This window comes from Saccopteryx leptura, chromosome 9 (assembly GCF_036850995.1).
Source record: "Saccopteryx leptura isolate mSacLep1 chromosome 9, mSacLep1_pri_phased_curated, whole genome shotgun sequence".
In the NCBI taxonomy this organism is placed as follows: Eukaryota; Metazoa; Chordata; class Mammalia; order Chiroptera; family Emballonuridae; genus Saccopteryx; species Saccopteryx leptura.
The window spans coordinates 70,566,814-70,587,150 of record NC_089511.1 but is presented as its reverse complement, the minus strand read 5'-3'; the positions used below and the strand labels follow the sequence as shown (position 1 = coordinate 70,587,150).

Sequence of the window (20,337 nt, the reverse complement as noted above, 5' to 3'; positions counted from 1 at the left end):
AGATTCGAAGGGCTGACTATCGCTAAGTGTTGGGGGCTTCAAAATGGTTTCTGTATCTTTGACTGCCTGGGGGTTGACACCCCTCACCCATGTGTTGATCAAGGGTCAGCAGTATATTTTTGTATAAAAATATGTACATAAATGTTCACAGCAACTCTATTTGTAACAACAATAACAAATAAAAACAATGCAAACATTCATCAATAGGTGAATGAATAAATTAACTATGGTACATTCATACGATGGAACACCAAGAAATAAAAAGAATGAACTACAGATATATGCTACAAAATAAATGCATCTCAAAATATATACTTATGTTAAGTGAAAGAACCCAGATGAATTAAAAGTACGTGCTTATATAAAATTTTAGAAAATATAAAATAATTTAAAGAGAAAGCAAGCAGGCCTATGGTTTCCTGGGAATAGGTCAAGGGTTTGGTGGGTAGGGCTATAAGGGAATCACTAAAGGACAAGGGACAATGTTTCAGGGTGATGAGTATGTTCATTATCTTGGTTCTGGTCATGATTGCATTAATGATATTTATCACTTAAAATATGTGCAGTTTATGTTAAGTATACCTCAATAAACTATTAAAAATAAGTTTGGGGAGCCTGACCAGGCGGTGGCGCAGTGAATAGTGTTGGACTAGGACACAGAGGACCCAGGTTTGAAACCCTGAGGTTGCCAGCTTAAGCGAGGTCTCATCTGGTTTGAGCACAGCTCACCAGCTTGAATTCAAGGTTGCTGGCTTCAACAAGGGGTCACTCGCTCTACTGTAGCCCCCCCCCCCCCCGTCAAGGCACATATGAGAAAGCAATCAATGAACAACTAAGATGCCGCAATGAAGAATTGATGCTCTCACCTCTCTACACATGGATTTTTTCTGTCTGTCCCTATCTGTTCTTCTCTCTGTCCTTCTCTCTGTCTCTGTCATACACAAAATAATAATAAGTTTGAGAAATATTGTATTTGGAATTTTTTATACAAAGTCATTCTTTCTTAATGCATTTTATTGTTCCATTTTTCTTGTAATTCTATAACAAACATGTCCAAAATCAAAGCCCACAGACCTCTTCTAGTTTCACAAATATTGTGGCCTGCACAAATATTGTCAATTTCTATGTGTGCCATGGTGAGGGTCTCTCTTCCACCCCTGTACGACAATGGGTCAAGACGATGTCATTTGCTTTTAAGCAAAAAAGGGGTGCAAGAGGAGGGACATCCCAACCATAGAACTGAAAAGTCCCCTGTGTGCTCTGTTTTGTTTCCTGGAGAGGTGAGTGGCTGAGGTTTGGACAAAAATAAGAGTGCCCCCTGGAGCTCAGTCCTCTGAGCACCAACCCGTGACCCCCAGTCCACATAAGCAGCAGTGCAAAGTAGAGGGGTGTCTGTGGGTGGTGGGGAGAGGGAGGACAAGGTGGCCAGAGGCTTCCAGGTTCTGGGGTAGTGACTTTGGATGAGTAAACTCAGCACAGTCCCAGACCCCCTTGGTGTCTCTGCATCTTGCTGCCCCAAAGGCTGTTCTGAGCACAGAGTGCATTCTCAGGGAACAGCTGGGGCCGGGAACCAGCAGGCCATTCGCCAGACAGTTTGACCTGGCTTCATGTCCAGAGTTCAAAATGGGGGCCAGGCAGAGGCTCCAGCAGTGGCTGCAGCTGTCCCTGGTACCATGTACACCGCGGACCGTGTGTCCACATGAGACAGCAAAGGCAGTGGAGCAGAACGGCTGAGTGCCCCTGAGATTCCACCCGGGCTCATGTCATAGCTTTCCCAATGTGTCTCAGGCAAGTTACTTAACTGCTCTGTGCCTCAATCTCTCCATCAATAAAAGGAAGATAACAAGAATTACCACGTACAGTTGTGAGAATTAAAGGAGTTAATATCTGTAAGGTTTTAGGCAAGTACGAGCCTAGGCACAAAGTGTTTGCTGTCCTTGCATTCTACCCTTTTGAAAATCCCTGACATCTCAGGCTGTACACATGGCACACCAAGCCTCCAACCACTTCCCTCCTGGGTGTGATGGACATTTTCCTTGACACCCTTAGATTAAGTTCATCAGGTTTAGGTTCTTGCTGTTTTATTTTTATTGCTCTGGCTACTAAGAACCTCATTTAAAAATCTAGAATCCAAATCTTGGAGCAGGAAGGCATGAGTGGACTGACCCCTGTGGGTCCTGCTGTCTCCAGCAGGGGGCAATCAGCACCCAGATGTGCTTGGCATTATGTGGCATTCCACCCCACCCCAATCCCTGGAACAATAAGCTGCTTACTGGAGGAGGGCTGCTCTGGTTCTAAAAGCACTGGTGTTTATTTGTGGACACTGCTCCTTCCCAGACCCCTGACTTTTCTAGTTCCCGTCTGCCCGCTTTCCCAAGGAGGAGCCCCATGTCTTAGGTGGTGTGGCCTCAGTGTCCCAGTCTGTGAAGTAGGTAGGCATCTCTGCCTCCTTCCCTGAGCTTTTCCACAAGCCAATTCCTAGAAGAAAGGGTCAGCTCCAGGCCTAGCCCACAAGCACAGCTGGGAAAAGCCTTTCCTTAAGTGGCAACATCAAAGAATGGGAGGGGCCTTTCCAGACCGGGAGCCGCAGATTCCCCCAGGCCTCTGTGTCCCAAACTGTCCCAGATCTTGGCTCCACTGTGGACCCCTTCAATCCTGCAGCAGCAAGAGGCTGCCAAGTCCACACTGAGGCCTTTCTTACCCTTTCCCCACCCAAACAGTACAAATGAAAGACAAAAAAAAAAAAAATCAAGTCTTTATTGTTTGATTAATAAACGGGCTTGGATGGGCAAAGAGTGGAGTGCATGGGAAACGCCCAGCTTTGATTAGTCAGAAACTCCTGTTAACTGTGTACAAAATGAATGTTACAAAGTCACATAAAAAACAGTCGGCAAAGCAGCAGCCCTTGGGGAGGGCTCAAGGCACCTGGAGGCTGAGAAATAGGCCCACCCTGGCCCTGAAGCATGGCGGAGCCACTGTAGACCTGGGGTCTGCACACTCCCCTCCTTTACTGCAGGGCACACCTGCTTTCTCTCCCCGCTTACAAATCACTAAAATGCCGCCCCCAGAGGGGCCCAAACACCAGAGGCCAGGACCCGGGCAGAAATGAAGCAGCCCTGAGCTGAGCGCTGAGCTCCCCCTTCCCTGGTGGCCCAGGCCTGGGAAGGGCCCCCTTGACCCCCGTGCCCAGCAGCATGAGCAGAGCTGGGGAGGGCCTCAGGCTCCAGTCCCCAGACAGTGGTCATGGCGGCCTGACCCGGCCACCAGAGCAAACACAGCCTGGGCTTTGGTCAGTACCGACTGTGGGGAGAAGGACCATCACCTCGTCCAGCCCACACGGTGCAGTGCTCTCCTGGCCTGGTCCTGCTGAGGCCGCGGCCCCAGGCTGGTCCTAATTGGGGTAGCACATGCAGCATCCTGTGCCTGCCGCCTCCGTGCTGGACTTGGCGCCAGGGCCCAGGAGCCCGTCGGTGACGGAGTACTCCGTGATGATGTCTTCTACCCGGGTGATGTACAGGAACGTCAGCAGCACCCCCAGGAACTGAGGAGGAGAAGCAGGTGGGTGAGAGCCTGCTGCAGATCTGGGCAGCCCTCTCGGGTGGTCCCCAGTTCCCCGAAACCCAGGCAGCCAGCCTCGAGCACTCACGGCACCGGTGACCTGGGAAACCCCCAGAGCACACCTTCTCCTGAACAGCCCCGCCCCGGCTTCTCCTCTGCCCTCCCGGGAAGTCCCAGAGGCCTTCCTGGCACCCCCTCAACAGAGGTTTCTCCATTCTGAGATTCCTGTCTCTGCCCCAGCTATGCCGCTCGCTATGCCACGCACCACCCGGCGGACCTTGGGCAAGTCCCTTAACCTTGCCGACCCCCGACCCCTGTTCCTCTCTGTAAAATGGGTATGGCAATAACACCTACCTCGCAGAACTGAAGGCAGCAGTGCCTATGAAGCACTCAGAAGAGTTTTATAAGCAGTGCTACTGCCATTCGCTTTCTCCTTTTGGTTCTCCAGCCCTCCCAGGGTGAGCCCAGACTGGCTCCAGCAGCGGCTGCAGCCCTCCTCACCCTGCCCTTTGGGCCTCCTCTGCGCTCTGTGATCACCAGCCACCCTTTATCTGAACCCACAGCCTGCCTACCCCCCTCCCTCCAGCTCCCCTCCCGGAGTGGGGGGGGCAGCCCACCTGGGGGAGCAGGATGCCCAGCAGGAGGCCCGCCATGATGGTGTAGTTGTCCAGGAACCAGATGAGCACGGCGTTGGTGCAGCCCCGCACGTAGATGACGTTCTGCACGCTGAGGCGCTGCACAGGGAGGAGCCCAGCTGAGCGCCGCGCCCAGCAGAAGCCCTGCCCCAGCTCTGCCCCTCATTCAAGGTCTGGCCAAGTCCCTCAACCTCCCCGAACCTGTTTCTCACATGCAGTGTGAGAAAGTGGTTCTTCACCACCACGTCTCAACAGGCAGTAGTGTTTCCTAGAGAACACTGGGAATATTGTGGTGGCTCTTCCAGTTGTCACAGTGAATGGGGGTGGGGACTGAGGGACTTCAGAGCTAAGGAAAACCCTGCTTCACCAACAACTTCCTTGCCTGCTTGACTCTCCGATGGCCCCAGCATTCATGTGAGTGGAAACTCACTCATAATCACCTGAGCCAAAAGCCTAACTCCAGGCACATACTAAAACCAAAGTGTTTTCTGCATGGTTTTAGTCCACACTGAATTTTGCAGAAATACTACTATGCAAATTAAGAAACGATTATACTTTATTTTGTTCAGAATTTTATTGAGAATTGTTCACCATTTTTTAAAACCATGTCAACTGCAAAAATAATGTCCATGGTATACAAGTTGCCAACATAACAGCCGTCCTCCAGGCAGCAGCTGCCCTGTGGTGCAAACAGCGGACTGACTGTGCCTTCTACTCCATCTGTTTTATCTAGCGCCTGAGCATTTACATGTTGAGATACATTATATGGTTATAAATTGTTTTATTTTATTTCTCCTTCCATTTCAGTTGCATCATTGTTACTTGTTTTGAAATTAGGTATGTAGGTAGGTTATATGTATTATCTGTGAATTTCATTTCAGGATAATAACTAAAGCATTACCAAGAGTTTATTATAAAAACTGGCCTTTGAGTCTCATGGCTTGAGAGCCACGGCTGGTCTGTGGCTCTCCAACTTCAATGTGTATCAACATTACCTCCTGGCCCACCCCAAGAATGTGTGTTTCTAACAAGTTCCCAGAGAGGTGCTGTTGCGGCTCGTCTGGGACCTCACTTTGAGAATCACTACTCAGAGGCATCTCAAGTCGTAATTTCTGGCTCCCTTCTGAGTACGAGCCCAGCTTCTCCCGGCCCAGGGGAGCTGCTCAGGAAGCTGACCCAGGAGCAATCCCCAGAGGGCTCTCTGTCCTCCAGGGACCCCTGGGTCCCAGGCAGAGAGAGCCAGTGCGAGCCGCCTGCAAACTGGAGGTTCCAGGGGCAGAGGCAGGCTGGTGCTGAGCACGCCGGGCACACGGGTGTGCCTCACAGACAGTCCACAGCAGGTCCCCAGTGACCCCTGGTAGGCAGCCTCTCCCCGCCTGGCGGTTCTTGGCTCCCTGAGCCCTCTGGGTCTGTGCAAAACTCCAGCAGTTTCTGGCTCCTGTTCCAAGCTAGCAACGTTGGAAAATCTCAGTAGCCAGGAGTCCCATCCCTAGAAACTCCTCCAATCAGCCCAGGGAGGGACAGGAAGAGCGACCTTTCTGGTGATTTTAAAGACATTACCTCTTTGTCAATCGTTCTGTAGCCACACATGGTGTTGACAACTTGAGTCTGAAACAGAAAGGTGTGTTAGCAACATGTGCCTGGTGCTTACTGTCAAAGACAATATCATTCTCCCTGTTTTCCAGCTGAAAGAACTGAGCCCCAGAGTTGCACTGTCCAGTGCTGCTGGAGCTGGGAGTCTCACCCAAAGTCCAGCTCAAGTCTGCTTCTTAACATCCTTCCTTCAAGAAAGGCCCAGGGAGGCCTGACCAGGCGGTGGCGCAGTGGATAGAGCGTCAGACTGGGATGCAGAGGACCCAGGTTCGAGACCCTGAGGTTGCCAGTTTGAGCACGGGCTCATCTGGCTTGAGCAAAAAGCTCACCAGCTTGGACCCAAGGTCGCTGGCTCGAGCAGGGGGTTACTCGGTCTGCTGAAGGCCCGCGGTCAAGGCACATATGAGAAAGCAATCAATGAACAACTAAGGTGTCACAATGAAAAACTAATGATTGATGCTTCTCATCTCTCTCTGTTCCTGTCTGTCTGTCCCTATCTATCCTTCTCTCTGACTCTCTCTCTGTCCCTGTAAAAAGAAAGAAAGGCCCAGGGAGGAAAGGTGGGAAGGCTAGTTCTGTGGCACTTGGGTGGGAACGACTCCACCAGCTGCAGCCTAGGAAGCCAGAGAAAAGCGAGCGCCCCAGGCCTCCCCGCTGCGGCCTGTCGGTGGCACAGCTCTGCTGGCACAGTGAGGCAGTGTCTCTAGGTCAGACTGGGCCTTCCTGCTCTGCTGGCTCTCCTGAAGGGGAACCCCAGACCACAGCCCGGACCCAGGCCAGTGGTGGCATCTCTGAGAGCGAGGCAGGGACCTCTGACCACACTTCCCCGACCCTGCAGACTGCCACCTTGCCAGTGGGAGTGGAGCCCAAGTTCCTTTCCGGGGAGAGAGTTGTTCTCAAGAACTCCCAGTCTAGGTGCAGGGAAAACTGTGGTCTGCCCTAGACCCTATCAAATCTCGTCTCAGCAAGCACAAGCCACAGCGCTGGCGGGGACACTTCCCGTCAGGCCCGGGGCCCTGTGCAGGCTCCTCCTCCTATAAGGTGAGAGAAAGCTAGATGCCCGGTCCCGCCCCTCCACATTTCAATGGAAGCTGCTGTGGGGTCAGGGTGCCAGCAATGACACAGGAGAGTGACAGAGTCGCCTCGGGCATCATGATACCTGGTCCAGATCCCACTTTGTCACATAGGAGCTCTGGGACCAGCCTGAGTTGTGCCACATGGAGGCAGTCGGTATCTGCTGAATGAATAAATGAATGCATAGGCTCCTTGGTCGCTTCCAGAAGCAATGGTGACGAGTGAACCTGCCTCACAGGGCTGTTTTGTACACAAAGTGAGATTTACACATAAAGTATGTCTCCCAGGGCCGGGCACACCGGAGTGCTGGCTGGAGTGACTTTGTTTACGATCCCGGCTTCTGGAAAGGCAAGGAAGGGCATCTACTCTCTTTCCAAAAGAGCAGGTTGGATCTCAGACATCATCCAGATCAGTCTAAATGTCAGGGCCTGGTGTGTGGCCTCAGTTTGGGCGTTCCCCAGGCATCCTCAGACCCAGCACCGCCCAGCATCCACTTAGCCTTTCTGGCCCTCCAGGCCACAGACAGGGCCCCTGGGGACAGTCGGGCCAGGAGCAGGACATGGGGGCACTGTTCGTTCATTCGGCATCCACTGAGCAAACGTTGACTGAATGCCTATTATGTGCCAAGAACTGTTCTAGGTATTTAGAATATAAAAAAACAAAACAAAGTCCTTGCCAAGAACTATTCTAGGTATTTGGAATATAAAAAAACAAAACAAAGTCCTTGCCAAGAACTGTTCTAGGTATTTGGAACATAAAAAAACAAAACAAAGTCCTTGCCTCACGGAACTTATATCCTAGAACGGGAGACAATGAACATAATAAAGAAGCAAACTAGTCTGCAAGGTGACGAGAGTAACTTCACTCTTCACTGTGGTTCGGCCTGGGGGTGGGACCACAGCCCCTGCCCTCGGAGAGCAGCTGGCAGAGGCTTCTCTTCCATTGAAAGCCCAGAACCCTCCCTGGGCCCTGGACTCATTGCCCCTTCAGGAGAGCTCCCCTCCAAGGAAGGGGATAGGATGTATCCGTGGTCTTTCTCAACATGATGCCTGCCTGGGTTTGACCTCGGAACCAGTACTCTACGGGGGTCCTGCGGAAGGCTCACAGGCTCGAGACAAACCATGCAGTGGCCTCCTCACCCGACACAGTGCCACAAGGCAGGACATCAGAAAGCGGACTCCTGAGCAGCCAAAAGCTCAATACAGCAAAATGCATGCATGCTTCCTCTCACCTTGACCCAGGACTACTGAGCAGGGTCATCTGGGGTCTGAGCAGCTAAGAAAAGGGAGAGGAAGCTTCAGGGACAGGCCCCCAAGGGTCACCATCAAAAAGGGAGTAAATATTGATGAAAACTGAACACAAGAGATCAGCAGGCATACAGGCACAGCAGTCTGCGGCTATTCAACGTAGGGGCAGGCTACCCTTGACACCAGCAGGGCCTGGGGCATCCTTGGATAACCCAATATGACACCACCGTGAAGCTCTGCTGCTCCCAATCCCCGGCAGAGAACCAAGAGAGCTGACAGGGTGGCTCCCGGCTGAAGCTTCACAGGCTAGAGAGCCAGGAAGAGCTGGTGTTTCAGTTCATATCTGAAGGCAGTCAGGTGGGAAGGATTCTCTCTTACCCAGGGGAGGGACAAACCCTACCCAAATCCCTATAGGAAGCCTGGTCTAAGACATCTCTTCTTTTAAAGCTGAGAGCAAGGGCCCTGGCTGGATAGCTCAGTTGATTAGAGCATCATCCCAAAGTGCAGAGGTTGAGAGTTTGATCCCCAATCAGGGCACATATAGGAACAGCTTGATGCTCCTGTCTCTCTCTCTATCCCTTCCTCTCTTACTGAAATCAATAAATAAAAATAAAAGCTGAGAGCTAGGGGAAGAAGTGGCTTTCCGTGAGGAACTGGCATGTTTTCCTGTGTTAAATACTGGCAGTGTAAATGACCATAGCTCCCTTTTATCCTTTGCTTTCAGGGAGCTCTAAGGCCCAAAGACGAGGCTCATTTCCGGTGCTTCCATAAGCCCTGTTAGCCTACATCAGGGGTCCCCAAACTACGGCCCGCGGGCCACATGCGGCCCCCTGAGGCCATTTATCCGGCCCCCGCCGCACTTCCGGAAGGGGCACCTCTTTCATTGGTGGTCAGTGAGAGGAGCATAGTTCCCATTGACATATTGGTCAGTTTGTTGATTTAAATTTACTTGTTCTTTATTTTAAATATTGTATTTGTTCCCGTTTTGTTTTTTTACTTTAAAATAAGATATGTGCAGTGTGCATAGGAATTTGTTCATAGTTTTTTTTTATAGTCCGGCCCTCCAACGGTCTGAGGGACAGTGAACTGGCCCCCTGTGTAAAAAGTTTGGGGACCCCCTGGCCTACATATCAGTATTTTTTATTTTCCCCCTCATCTGGCCCTTCTGCTTTAGAATATATTTTCCATAATTCTGATTTTTTTTTAGTTTAGTTTTCTATTCTATGTATTTCCTTAGTTGAATGAGATCATGTAAAACAAATAGATTCACACACAAATGGAACCAATTCTTCTGAGGAAGGAAACACCCTCTTTTACATTTAGAGACGATCACCCAAGGGTGGGAGATACCAGGAACACACCAGTTCCATCATACAGGACCAGAGGTACCCCAGCCAGGTGACAGTCACCTCCTCACCTAGGTGTTCCCCATTCAGAGGCCGGCTTCATCCTCTCTTTCTCAGCAGGGACTCCCAGCCTGGACCGCTCCCCCAAGCCCCAGAGTCATTGCTAACGACCTCTTTGACAACCCTGCTGGAATGTCACATGGGCTGTCAACCCCCACGTGTCCGCGCTGGGCTCCCGACACCCTCAGCCTTTGTCCCTGCAGTCCTCCCTCTCAAGCAACAGCGGCCCCACCTTTCTAGTAGCTCGGGCCAAACCCTGGAGTTCTGGTTTTCTCTGCCACCCACCTCCCCCACCTGGTCTGGCAGCAAATCCGTTGGCTTACTTGCAAACCACAGCCAGAATCTGACCATGTTTTGCGACCTCCATGACTGCCACCTGGCTCTGAGCCTTTGCCTTCTCCTGCCTGGGTGGCAGATGCTATGAGGCACTGCCCAGGACCCCTGCCGCTGCTGCTGGGAGCACCGGGCAGCAGCCCTGAGCTGTCATCTCCCTGCAGTGACTTGTCATGTGGGGTTAATTTTATGTGTCAACTGGACCAAGCTTTGGGGGGCCCGAATATTTAGCCAAACACTATCCTGGCTGTTTCTGCAAGGCTGTTTTTCAATGAGATCAACAGTTAAATCAGTAGACCCAGGAAAGCAGATTGCCCTCCCTAATTTGGTCAGGCCTCATCCAATCAGTGAAAGGCTTGAATAGAACAAAATGGCTGCCCTTCCTGGAGAATAAAGAATTCTTCTAACCAGACTGTCTTCAGATCTGAGCTGAAACACCAGCTCTCCCTGGGTCTGCAGCCTGCCAGCCTGCAAGGAGAACCACACCATCCGCTTGCCTGGGTCTCAGGCCTTCAGACTGGACTGAAGCATCAGCTCTCCTGAGCCTCCTGCTCGCTGACTCACCCTGCGGTGCTTGGGACTTGCCTGCCTCCATAATTCTGTGAGCCAATTCCTCATAATAGATCTCTTTACACACACACACGCCTACATCCTATTGATTCTCTTTTCTGCTGCACAGAGCCAGCAAGTCCCTTCCCAAGGGGGACACTGGGCTCATGCAGGGCTGGGCAATGCAGGGTGCAAAGGCTTGGCATCCTTGTCCCAGTAAGGGAGAATTCTGGGGGATCGTCCACATAGACTCAGCTGAGGGTCCTATTGAGACTGCATCATTGCTCAACTTCTCCCTCTGCCCAGCTCTGCTTCTGTCACCACCCCCACAGGTGTTGGTCCTGAGAGCATCTCCTACTAAAGCCTCCTGCTCACCCACCCAAATCTCAGAGCCCGCTTCCTGGTCAGCCTGCCCCACGGCACCCGGACTGCTGGACCAGACCTCAACCAGACACCCTACATTCAGCTCTGCCCCCACAGCGGCCAAGGTGGTTCCGATAAAACCTCGTCTTATCTACCATGCAGCCACGGAAGCCTTCGCTCCCTGTCAATCAGAAAAACATCAAAGTTCTGATTGTCAGATTACCAGAGAGCCAATCACTTCTCTGGCTTCCCCTCAGGGCTCTCTGCACGTGCTGGTCTCCCTGCCAGGAATGCCGCTCCCCTAGATAAACACAGCTTACTCCCTCTTCCTTCAGGGTTTTAGGGAGAACCCACCTTTGCAATATCTAAAATCGCAATCCTCTACGTCACTGCTTTATTTTTTATCCTTAGCATTTACTACCTCCTAATGTTCTTTACTTTCTTATTTTGTCAGTTTTCCCTGTGAGGACATCAGCTCCATTCAGGCAGAGTTCCCATGTGTTTGCTGTACCCCCGGAACCTAGAACCACATCTGGCAAATAGTAGGCTCTCAGTAAACACTTGCTGAATAAGTCAATGAACACAAGTTGGGCTTCCGTATCTAAGTCTGGGCATCGGGTGCCTCTGCCCTGGGTGATGAAGTGCAGGATCACCTCCTATGGGCCTCTGAAAACGCTGGGCTCCTTCCCAGCATTTCCCCTGCCCAGAGAGCTACCCTAAAATGGCAGCTAACACTTCCAAACAAGCCTCCCCTCCTGGCCCAGCCCCTGTTAGGCTCATGCACTTGTCACTGGCTCCCTGACTCATGGGCAAGGCCCCCAGCGGCACCAGCAGCTGCTCGGTTTACAGAATCCAGGAGTGGGCAGAGAACGGGAAGACGTCAAGGAGAAATTTTCCGTGACTATCCAGAGCATGAGTAATTGCAGAACTCTCTGCCTCATTCCAGTCCAGAGACCAAGCAGCTCGTGGACACGTTAGTCAAACACAAGGACTGACGAGGACTCTTTCATTCATAAGCAGTAACTACACAGGACAGCCTCCCAAGTAGCTAAGCGGGTGAGAGACTTGACAGGACCCTGCTGGCATTTACATCATCAGACCCCCTTCCAAGTGCCTTATTACTGATGATCACAGGCCCGCAGGCTGAGCCCCTGGAGACACCCAGAGTGCAGGCCCTGCTCTGCCCCCCAAGCCCAAGGCTGCAGGGCTGGCCACCCTGCTACGCCGCCCTGGCCTGAAACCCTCTCCCACTCCTCGTCCGGCTTGTGCAGGAGTCCAGGACACAGCTCTGATGAAGGCTGCCTGCATTTCTTCCTACTGGCCCTAGCAACCTTGAGCGAGGCACCTAACCCTCTGGTGACTCAGTTTCCTCACATGGATAAAATATCGGTACGCACTCAGTATCCACAGTGGATAAAATCATCCTACCTGCCTCACAGGGTAGGCAAAAGAACTAAAGGAGTTACCACAACTAAAGAACCGGGAACAGGCCTGCACGTGGCGAGTGCTCCATAGATGTGAACTACCACTCTAGATAAAGGGAAGCCCCCTCCAGGTCTGCCCCTTTCAGTAGCCCCTGAGGCCCAGAAAGCCTCAACAATGCCCACAACCTGCTATTTCTCCCGCCCCCACCCCATCCCGGTCCAGTCCGGAAAGATGAGAAAGGTGCTTGGCCAGCTGCGTGGCCCCAGGAGCAGGGAGTACCGTGTTTTTGATGCAGCAGGTGTAGGGCACGCCGCAGGCCAGGGGTCCAGGGGCGCTGCAGTCGTGATACTGGTTTTTGCTCCAGTCTTGGTAGTCTTCGCCGCCACAGCACTTAAACTGGGAAAGGAAACAAGCAGGGGAGGGGGCTGCTGTCACTGCCGAGGCTGCGGGCAGCAGGCAGGAGGGGGTCCTGGCAGGAGACGATGCAACTTATGAGACTGGGGGCCACAGGGAGCACCTGAGGCCGGACTGTTGTCAGGTCCAAGCACTCCACGGGCAGCACGGCTGCCAGGAGGTATGAGCACCCTGTCACCGCAGAGGCATGCGAGCCGCGGCTGAGAAGCCCCTTGGTAGGATATTGGGATGATGACTAAACGCTGGAAGGCAAAGTCCTTCTTTAACAAATGGATTCCATCTTCATGTCCCAGTGCAGCTGTCAGACCAGAGAGATTGGCCTTTAAGGTCCCAGAGACTAGGCTGCCATGGAAGCCACCACAGCCAGTAGCCCCTGCACCACACGGACTTGCGGCTCACTGGCCCTAGCACTGCCTGCTCTGCTCTTAGCAAAGGGGCACACACTCCTCCCGTCCTGGGCTCCGGGCTGACCGACGATAAGGCTGGCGACATCTCCCCCCTGAGATCGCATCTCCCCAGGGGTGAGCCAGCGCCTGGGGAGAGTGGCCACCCCACCAGGTGCAGGGTGTGCTCGTGTGCCGGCACTGTCTGGGCACGAGAGAGACAGCGTGCCCACGCGGGACACACTCCACTGGAGGGAGGCCGAGCATAGCACAGCACGGCAGAGCCAGTGAGGAGCATGTGTGCCAGGAGCATGGACACACAAGGAAAGGGGGGGGCAGCTTTAGGTTAGGAGGTCAGGAAAGGCCCCCGAGGAGATGACATTTAATCTGACACATGAACAACAGGAAAAAATCAACATGTGAAAAGCTCCCACACAGTGAGCAAGTTGTATTTCAGCAGCAGTAATGGAGGCCAGCGTGTGGAGGGCACAGCAGAGGGGGTGGAAGGGAGGGGGTGGAAGGGCGGCACAGGCCAGGCTTACAAAGCCTGAGAGCGGAATATTAGGAAACTGGAATTGTACTGAGTGACTGAAGGGCTTAACCAGTGGAGTAATATGGTTAGAGGTCCTGGTAGAAACACAAAAACAGACACCCTTTCACTGTCCCTACAAGGCCCTTTAGGCTATTAGGCTTTGGAACCTGAAAGTGCCTCTCTGTGGTGCAGTAAAAGGGCATTCACTTTGCAATCAGACAGACCAGAGTTCAAATCCTCATACCACCACTCCTAGCTGTGTGACTTCAGGCAAGTTGATCAGCCTCTCTGAGCCTCAGGTCCTCATCTGTAAAGCAGAAAAGGGAATCCCAGCTGTGCACAGCTGAGCTGAGGATTACTAAGAGAGGCCATACAAGCTGCATCTATCACTAGGCCTGGCACCAAGTGGTGCCCAACGAGCATGAGTCACAACCTCCCAACCCACCCTGGGAGAAATAAAATCCCCAAGCCAGCTGAGGGTTGGTTCCAATAAAAACATCTTGCTCTACCCAACATCCAGAGCTGGCAGGCACATCCCTGGCAGAGAAGGGCCTCCCAGGGGCTGCACCTGTTGTGACTACAGCAAAGCCCCGAGCCAAGGGAGTGGCCACCCTGGGTGGCCCTGGGTACAGTGAGACATTGGTCCCCACTGACGGCTTTCACGGGGGATTAGGCCTGCTGAAGCCCCCAAGTTCACATCCCAGGAAATTCTACCAGGGTTGAATGGGCTCGCAGCCCTCAACTTCTGCTTGTCCTCAGGTAGGAGAGCAAGAGGACGATGACCTTCAGAGCTGACCGACACTTGCTGACTGAGGTCTTACCACCAGCCTGGCACTGCTTTAAGCACCTCTGACTTAAGTCAAGGCAAGCTCACAATGACACCAAGAGGAAGGGGCTGTTAGCATTCCCCGACACTGATGAGGAACCTGAGCATCAGCACTCAATGAGCTTGGCACAGAGAAGCCGAGGAGGACAGTGGCTCGCCCTGCAACCGCTACCACTGCACTGACAAGCTCGAGTAGACCTTGGGAGGAGGGACAAGACGATGTCTCAGAATGACAGCATCCCATTCAAAGAAGGGTCATGGAGGAAAGGAGAAGCCTCGTCCTGCTCCCCAGCGCTGGAGGAAAGGAGAAGCCTCGTCCTGCTCCCCGGCGCTGGAGGAAAGGAGAAGCCTCGTCCTGCTCCCCGGTGCTGGAGGAAAGGAGAAGCCTCGTCCTGCTCCCCGGCGCTGGAGGAAAGGAGAAGCCTCGTCCTGCTCCCCGGCGCTGGAGGAAAGGAGAAGCCTCGTCCTGCTCCCCGGCGCTGGAGGAAAGGAGAAGCCTCGTCCTGCTCCCCGGCGCTGGAGGAAAGGAGAAGCCTCGTCCTGCTCCCCGGCGCTGGAGGAAAGGAGAAGCCTCGTCCTGCTCCCCGGTGCTGGAGGAAAGGAGAAGCCTCGTCCTGCTCCCCGGCGCTGGAGGAAACGGAGTCAGGGAAGAGCGCTGATTGCACTGGGGCTCTCCCTGACTCGGCAGCGAGGGAGCTCCCTCCACTGGAGGGACTTGGCAGAAGGGGCGTTTGAACTGGGTCGCTTAGAGATCATTCCCATCTCCAGGGAGGAGGATGATCTTTGCCTGTTGAAGAAAGGCACCCTAGGGCCCTACAGGGTGGCTTGCAGCTCACCTGACCTCGTTCTTTTTTTAGAGGGAGAACCCAGGTAACAGAGAGGGGCAGATAGGAAAAGGACACTCTGGACCAGGCAGGTGGGCAGAGGGCTGGTTGAGAAGGCCCCACCCTTCCTGGCCATCCATGGCCCACCTTTACCTCCCAAATTGGCCAGCCCTGTTTTGGGAATTGGATAAGCCGTGTAACTCCTCACCCTCACCCTCTTGGGCAGGGTCCTGAGTAGGGGGAAAAGGGCATGGGAGGCCCATCTCTGACCCAAAAAGCCCAACTCACCTCCTTCTGAACAAAGTCCATGATGTTTTTGAAGTCCAGATCATCATAGTAGTTCTTGATTCCTCTTCGAATGTTGTCATTCAGAAAGTCGATGGTCTATTTAAATAGAGAAATTACAAAAGAAGAGGACCGCACATACCCCAGGGTCCAACCCAAGGTTTCCCAGAAATTCCAATCAGCTAGAGCGCCCAGGTGCCCCGGTACCCCGACCCTGCCTGCAAGGAGCCCCCCTCCGTCCCCACCCTGAACACTCATGACTTCCCTGACCACACACCTCCTCCATGCCCCTAATGCCCATCTGATGCCTGGTCCCTCTGCCATGTCCAAGCAGGAGTGATTCACCCCCTTTTCCTGTTCAGATCAAACAGCCCAGACCCTGAGACGGCGGGGCCCTGCCTGGGGGTGCACAGCTACAAAGCAGCCGTGTGGGTGACACCCCACTGTCCTGGTTCTGAGCCTGGTGTCCCTTCTTCTGCCCAAAGGCAGGCCTGTGCTAGATCCTCTCTTTGCCCTCCAGACCTCCTCTCCACTCTTCTCTACTATCCAACCTCTTGTGTTACAGACAAGGAAACTGAGGCCAGAGAAGGGGCCTGACTCTCCCCAGTTCACAGAGCAGGCTGGTTAGGGGCCCAGCCAGGATGGGACTCGGGTTTCCTGACTCCCCGCACGGCCTCTCCGCCTCGCCGCAGCCCCAGCCCCAAGGAAAGGGCCCACCTCCCAGCTCGGACTGGGACAATCCCCACCGGGAAGCGTGCTGGCACGCTGCCCTCTCCCAGCCACGCTGGGCCTTCTGGATCAACAGCCTGGCCATTGTGCTGAGGTCCTGGAGCACAAAAGGCCCCAGAGCGGGAAGGGGCGGGGGCGGGAATGCGGGCAGCCCAGCTCCACGCTCACGGGACAATTGAGCTTTCAGAGCAGGGAGGCCCCGGGATCATCAGAGACGTGCTGGCACAAAGGGGCATTCTCGGCTCCGCAGCCAGACGATCGCTGGGGGAGGCGCCCGCGGGTGCACTGGGACCGCAGAGCCCGGAGTCCAGGCCCATCCTGCCGCTGCAGGCCCTGCCGCAGCTCTTCCCTCTCCGGGTCTCAGTTTCCCTCTTGTGAACTGACCCTACAGGCCTATCGTTAAGACACCTTTCAGTTCCAAGACTCAAACACTAGGCTGAGCGGGGCCGTCGAGGACTATGACCAGGAAGAGTCCATGGAGCCACCAGCCACAGGCTCTTCACTTAGTGTGTGAGCTTCTACTTCCTCGCCTGCAAAGTGGGAGTACAATCCTCTGCTTACTAGGACTTTGAAATTTAAATAAACTAAAGCTATAAATATCCTTATCAAAATGCTGGGTACATAGTAGGTCCTGGTCTTATTATAACAGATCTTTCTTCTTTCAGAGACACATACCTGTATGGCACCACTTCACACCCATCCGTCATCAGTGAAAGATGGCTAATCCCAAAGGAAACCAAAGCCCCAAGTCTTTTTTTATTTTTGGTGGGCCATTAACTTTAATCCTAGTTTGCACCCGGCAGGCAAGTAAAAAACAGACACTGGGCTCCAAAACCCACTCATTGAGTGCTCACAAAGCTACTGACTTATCTGAGTTTCCTAGAATCAAAGGTTTCTAGCTCACTAGCCTTATTTACCTCTGTTCCCCATCTCCTTCTCTCTGCACAAACTCTGCACAAACTGGCTTCTCCTTTAGCACTCCACCATCTTGGCTGTCTCTCCTCTCCTCCACGTGGCCCTTCTCTGCTCTCTTCTCCTAGAACATAATCCCTCTTCTCCCCCAAGTCTGTCTAAAAGACATACTGCAATGGAGGCAGCCTCAAGGCAAGAGCCAGCCCCTGACCTGGGACTCCTTATAAACACCCTGCAGCCCAGAGAAGCAATGTGACTTTTCCAAGGTCACCCTGCTGGTCACTGGCAGGTTGATGCTGGAATCAAGAAGAACTCTCAGCCTAATACTCTTTAAGAAGCAAGATAAGAACCCCAGATTCAGTCTGGGGCCATCTCCCCAACCCATTTCCAATATCAGGAAGAGAGGCACAAAGATGTATTGGCCAAGTCCTTCTGGACACACTACTCAAAGTCAAGGTAACAAAGGAAACTGGCCCAGGGAAACCTCTCTGTGGCCAGAAAATCCTCTGCTGATGATAACCGGCCCTGCAGAGCACGTCTGGGAGCTGAGGAAGACTGGACGGCAGCCACGGGAGGCCTGGGACAGGCCTCTCCCACGTGGAAGCCTCTTCACTCAGAGCCACAGCCCTGCCTGTCTGGTGCTGGACCCTGAGGCAGGATCTGGGTGGGACAGTTGTTTGCTTCCCGCACAGCCTGGGAAAGCCAGGACCACCTGGCCTTTCCAACTTTGGGTGCCTGCTCCTCTGGGTGATGAAGGGACAGGCCAGCCAGCTGGGACATGGTTAAGATGCCTAAGAAACAGAACACCAGGGTGGGGCCAGATTGTGCCCATAGGGCAGGGAATGAGCTCATGGCATTGAGTGGCATGCTGCAGAGGAGCCTAGGCTGAGCAGAGATTTAAGGGAACAATGTCAGAGTCAGGGATATGTCTCAGGCCACATGCAGAGGATGTCAACTGCACACACAATCCTTGTCCACCATGTATTTCTGCCCCTGTCCCAGCCCACTGGCCACCTCCCAGGCCCTCCAGGGGTCACGTGCTAAAGAGGGAGGTGGGGGGATGGGGGCAAGAAGCCCAGAGCAGGTCAGCAGAGGGTATGCCCAGAGGCCTGAGGGAGAGAGGCTCTCCCTTCCTCTTTGGTGAGCAGCCCTGACCTCTCTCCCCAAACCAGCTCAGTCTCTGAGCACTTTCCAAAACTGCTGACTCCAAAAGAGGCCTCTGTGAAAACCAGGCCTTCCATCTGGCCAACGGAGCCCCCGTGGGGCCCTACCCCAAAACGGGCAGGAAAAACAGATGGTCCCAGGCTCCATGGGCTGCAGCTGCCCCCAGTTCCCACCAGGAAATGCTCCCTTCTGGCCCTTGTGTGTGTGCACTGCCTTAGGCACCGAGGGGGGGGAGGGAGAGAGAGTCTGTGTGCATGTATGTGTATGCATGGGACACGTGTAGGACATTTAGGTGGTCCCTATGCTGTGATGGGGTGAGGGATGGGTGAGAAATTCCAGTGAGGCAGGTGACCTGTACAGTTCACTAATGACTAAGGTGTTCTGCTGTGCTCAGTCAGCTGTGTTCTGAGGCATTCGGAGCCACTCAGAGCTATGCTTCGTGGAGCACGGCAAGGAAGAGAGACTTCTGGCCTCCTCTGCTGCTTGCTCTCAGAGCACAAACACCCAGTGCCACCCCCACCCTGCTCTAAACCAGGTCACACCAGCAGGGCAGCTCTAACACAGCTAGAAAACTACCTTTCATGAATGGCTGGCATGGCCTCGAGGCCACCCAGGTAAATTAAGCAAAAAGTAAGCAAACATCAAGTGGCACAGGACATTGCTTAAGCCACCAGATTCAAGCTACAAAGAACTGCCTATTGAGTCGTAGTTTTAAATCTAGGTAGAAAGATATACAAAACCTCCGTATCACCCCCCCCCCCAGCAGTGACACTTAGGGTGTTTTTAAATAAACGAGGAATTAAAAGGGGCGGGGGCATGTTGCAGCAGCTCCCGCAGGATGAGAGGCTGGAGGAGAGGAAGAGGAGGGAGGAAGGGAAGGCGCACAGCTGTAGCCTCCACCAGGCCTCTGGGGAGAAGGCTGTCCTAGGGTACTGGCTCCCGGAGGCTGCCGGGGTCCATGTCAGCCTCCTGAAACCCATTGGCTCTTGGCAGCCCAGCTGGAACCAATGCCAACCTGGTTCTCATAACATGAAGCCAGCATCTCTAGGCTTCCCTCAGTCCCCCTAGAAGGTGAGGACTCATCCTCTTGCCCCCTCAGACCCCTCCATCTGCCCCAACCCTGAGACAGACCCAATCTGACAACCAAGGGCCAAATAGAGCCCACAAAGCAAGAAGAAAAGAAGAGAAAAGCTGCAAGGTTCTTCAGAGTATTTGTCATTCGCATCCTCAGACCTGGCTGAGGTGGCAGGTTTAAGCCCTGTGGTGAGGCAGGTAGGGCTTCAGTTCCCAGGTATTTGGGGCTGCGGCTCTCACTCCCAAACAGCTGTGCACAGTGGGTGCGTGAGCTGTGGGAGTCTGGCCAGATCAGTGCAGAGCTTTCTCTACTTCGCTCTGGGTAGAAAGATACACATGTTCAGGTGTTTAGCCAAACAGGCTATGGTAGCATCTTCTTTCTCCCTGCCCCTGATCTCATGGTCAGGCCCAGAGCCAGCCTATGCCAGTGCCACAATAAAATAAACAGGCTGGTGCTGCCCACCATTGCCCTGGCCTGGTGCTGAGTGGTACCACCACCACCTTCAATCAAGGCCAGGGACGCTCCTCCCTGTCCCTGGCAGTAGAGGCAAAGAGGCTGGGATGGGGATACAGACATATCCTATATAGCCCAGCACCCTCTGGATGACCTGCTCATCTCTGCCTGACTGGGAATACACAGATAGGAGCTGCCCTCCTCCAACATCCCTGACACCCTCAAGAAAGGCCCTAGGAAAAAAAAAAAAAGAGGCCCTAGAACCAGCGGGGTGATGGTCAGTCAAGAGGGCTGAGACATAGACAAGTTGTGGGGGTCATTTAGGTTTCCTCCCACTGGCTGGGCTCAAGATGCTGCACTTTTGCTCCTAATGCCCAGGCCCAGAGCCACCTGTTCCATGCCCAGCTCCCCAGTGCATGGCCACCAGACCCTGTACAAGCAGATAAGCCACTTCAGTCTGACCATCAGGTCATGCTTGGCAGCAGAAACCTCATCCAGGGTCAAGGGTGGATGGAGACTTTCTGTCTTACACCTGGGAGTCTGTTTATCTTTCTCAG

At 53.5% G+C, this 20,337-nt stretch overlaps 1 protein-coding gene across 2 annotated transcripts in view; it reads right to left on the bottom strand.

The window, feature by feature from the left end:
* Positions 1 to 2,740: 2,740 nt before the first annotated feature.
* TSPAN15 (tetraspanin 15) overlaps positions 2,741 to 20,337 on the bottom strand; it is a 54,488-nt gene continuing 36,891 nt past the window's right edge. For both annotated transcript variants that reach the window (XM_066349879.1, XM_066349878.1), the window contains 5 exons: positions 15,451 to 15,546; positions 12,463 to 12,579; positions 5,754 to 5,801; positions 4,176 to 4,292; positions 2,741 to 3,541 (listed from right to left, as the gene is read on the bottom strand). In XM_066349879.1, coding sequence (XP_066205976.1) covers positions 3,392 to 3,541; positions 4,176 to 4,292; positions 5,754 to 5,801; positions 12,463 to 12,579; positions 15,451 to 15,546 — 528 coding nt within the window. In that variant the 3' untranslated portion in view covers positions 2,741 to 3,391. The remainder of the gene's footprint in view (positions 3,542 to 4,175; positions 4,293 to 5,753; positions 5,802 to 12,462; positions 12,580 to 15,450; positions 15,547 to 20,337) is intronic.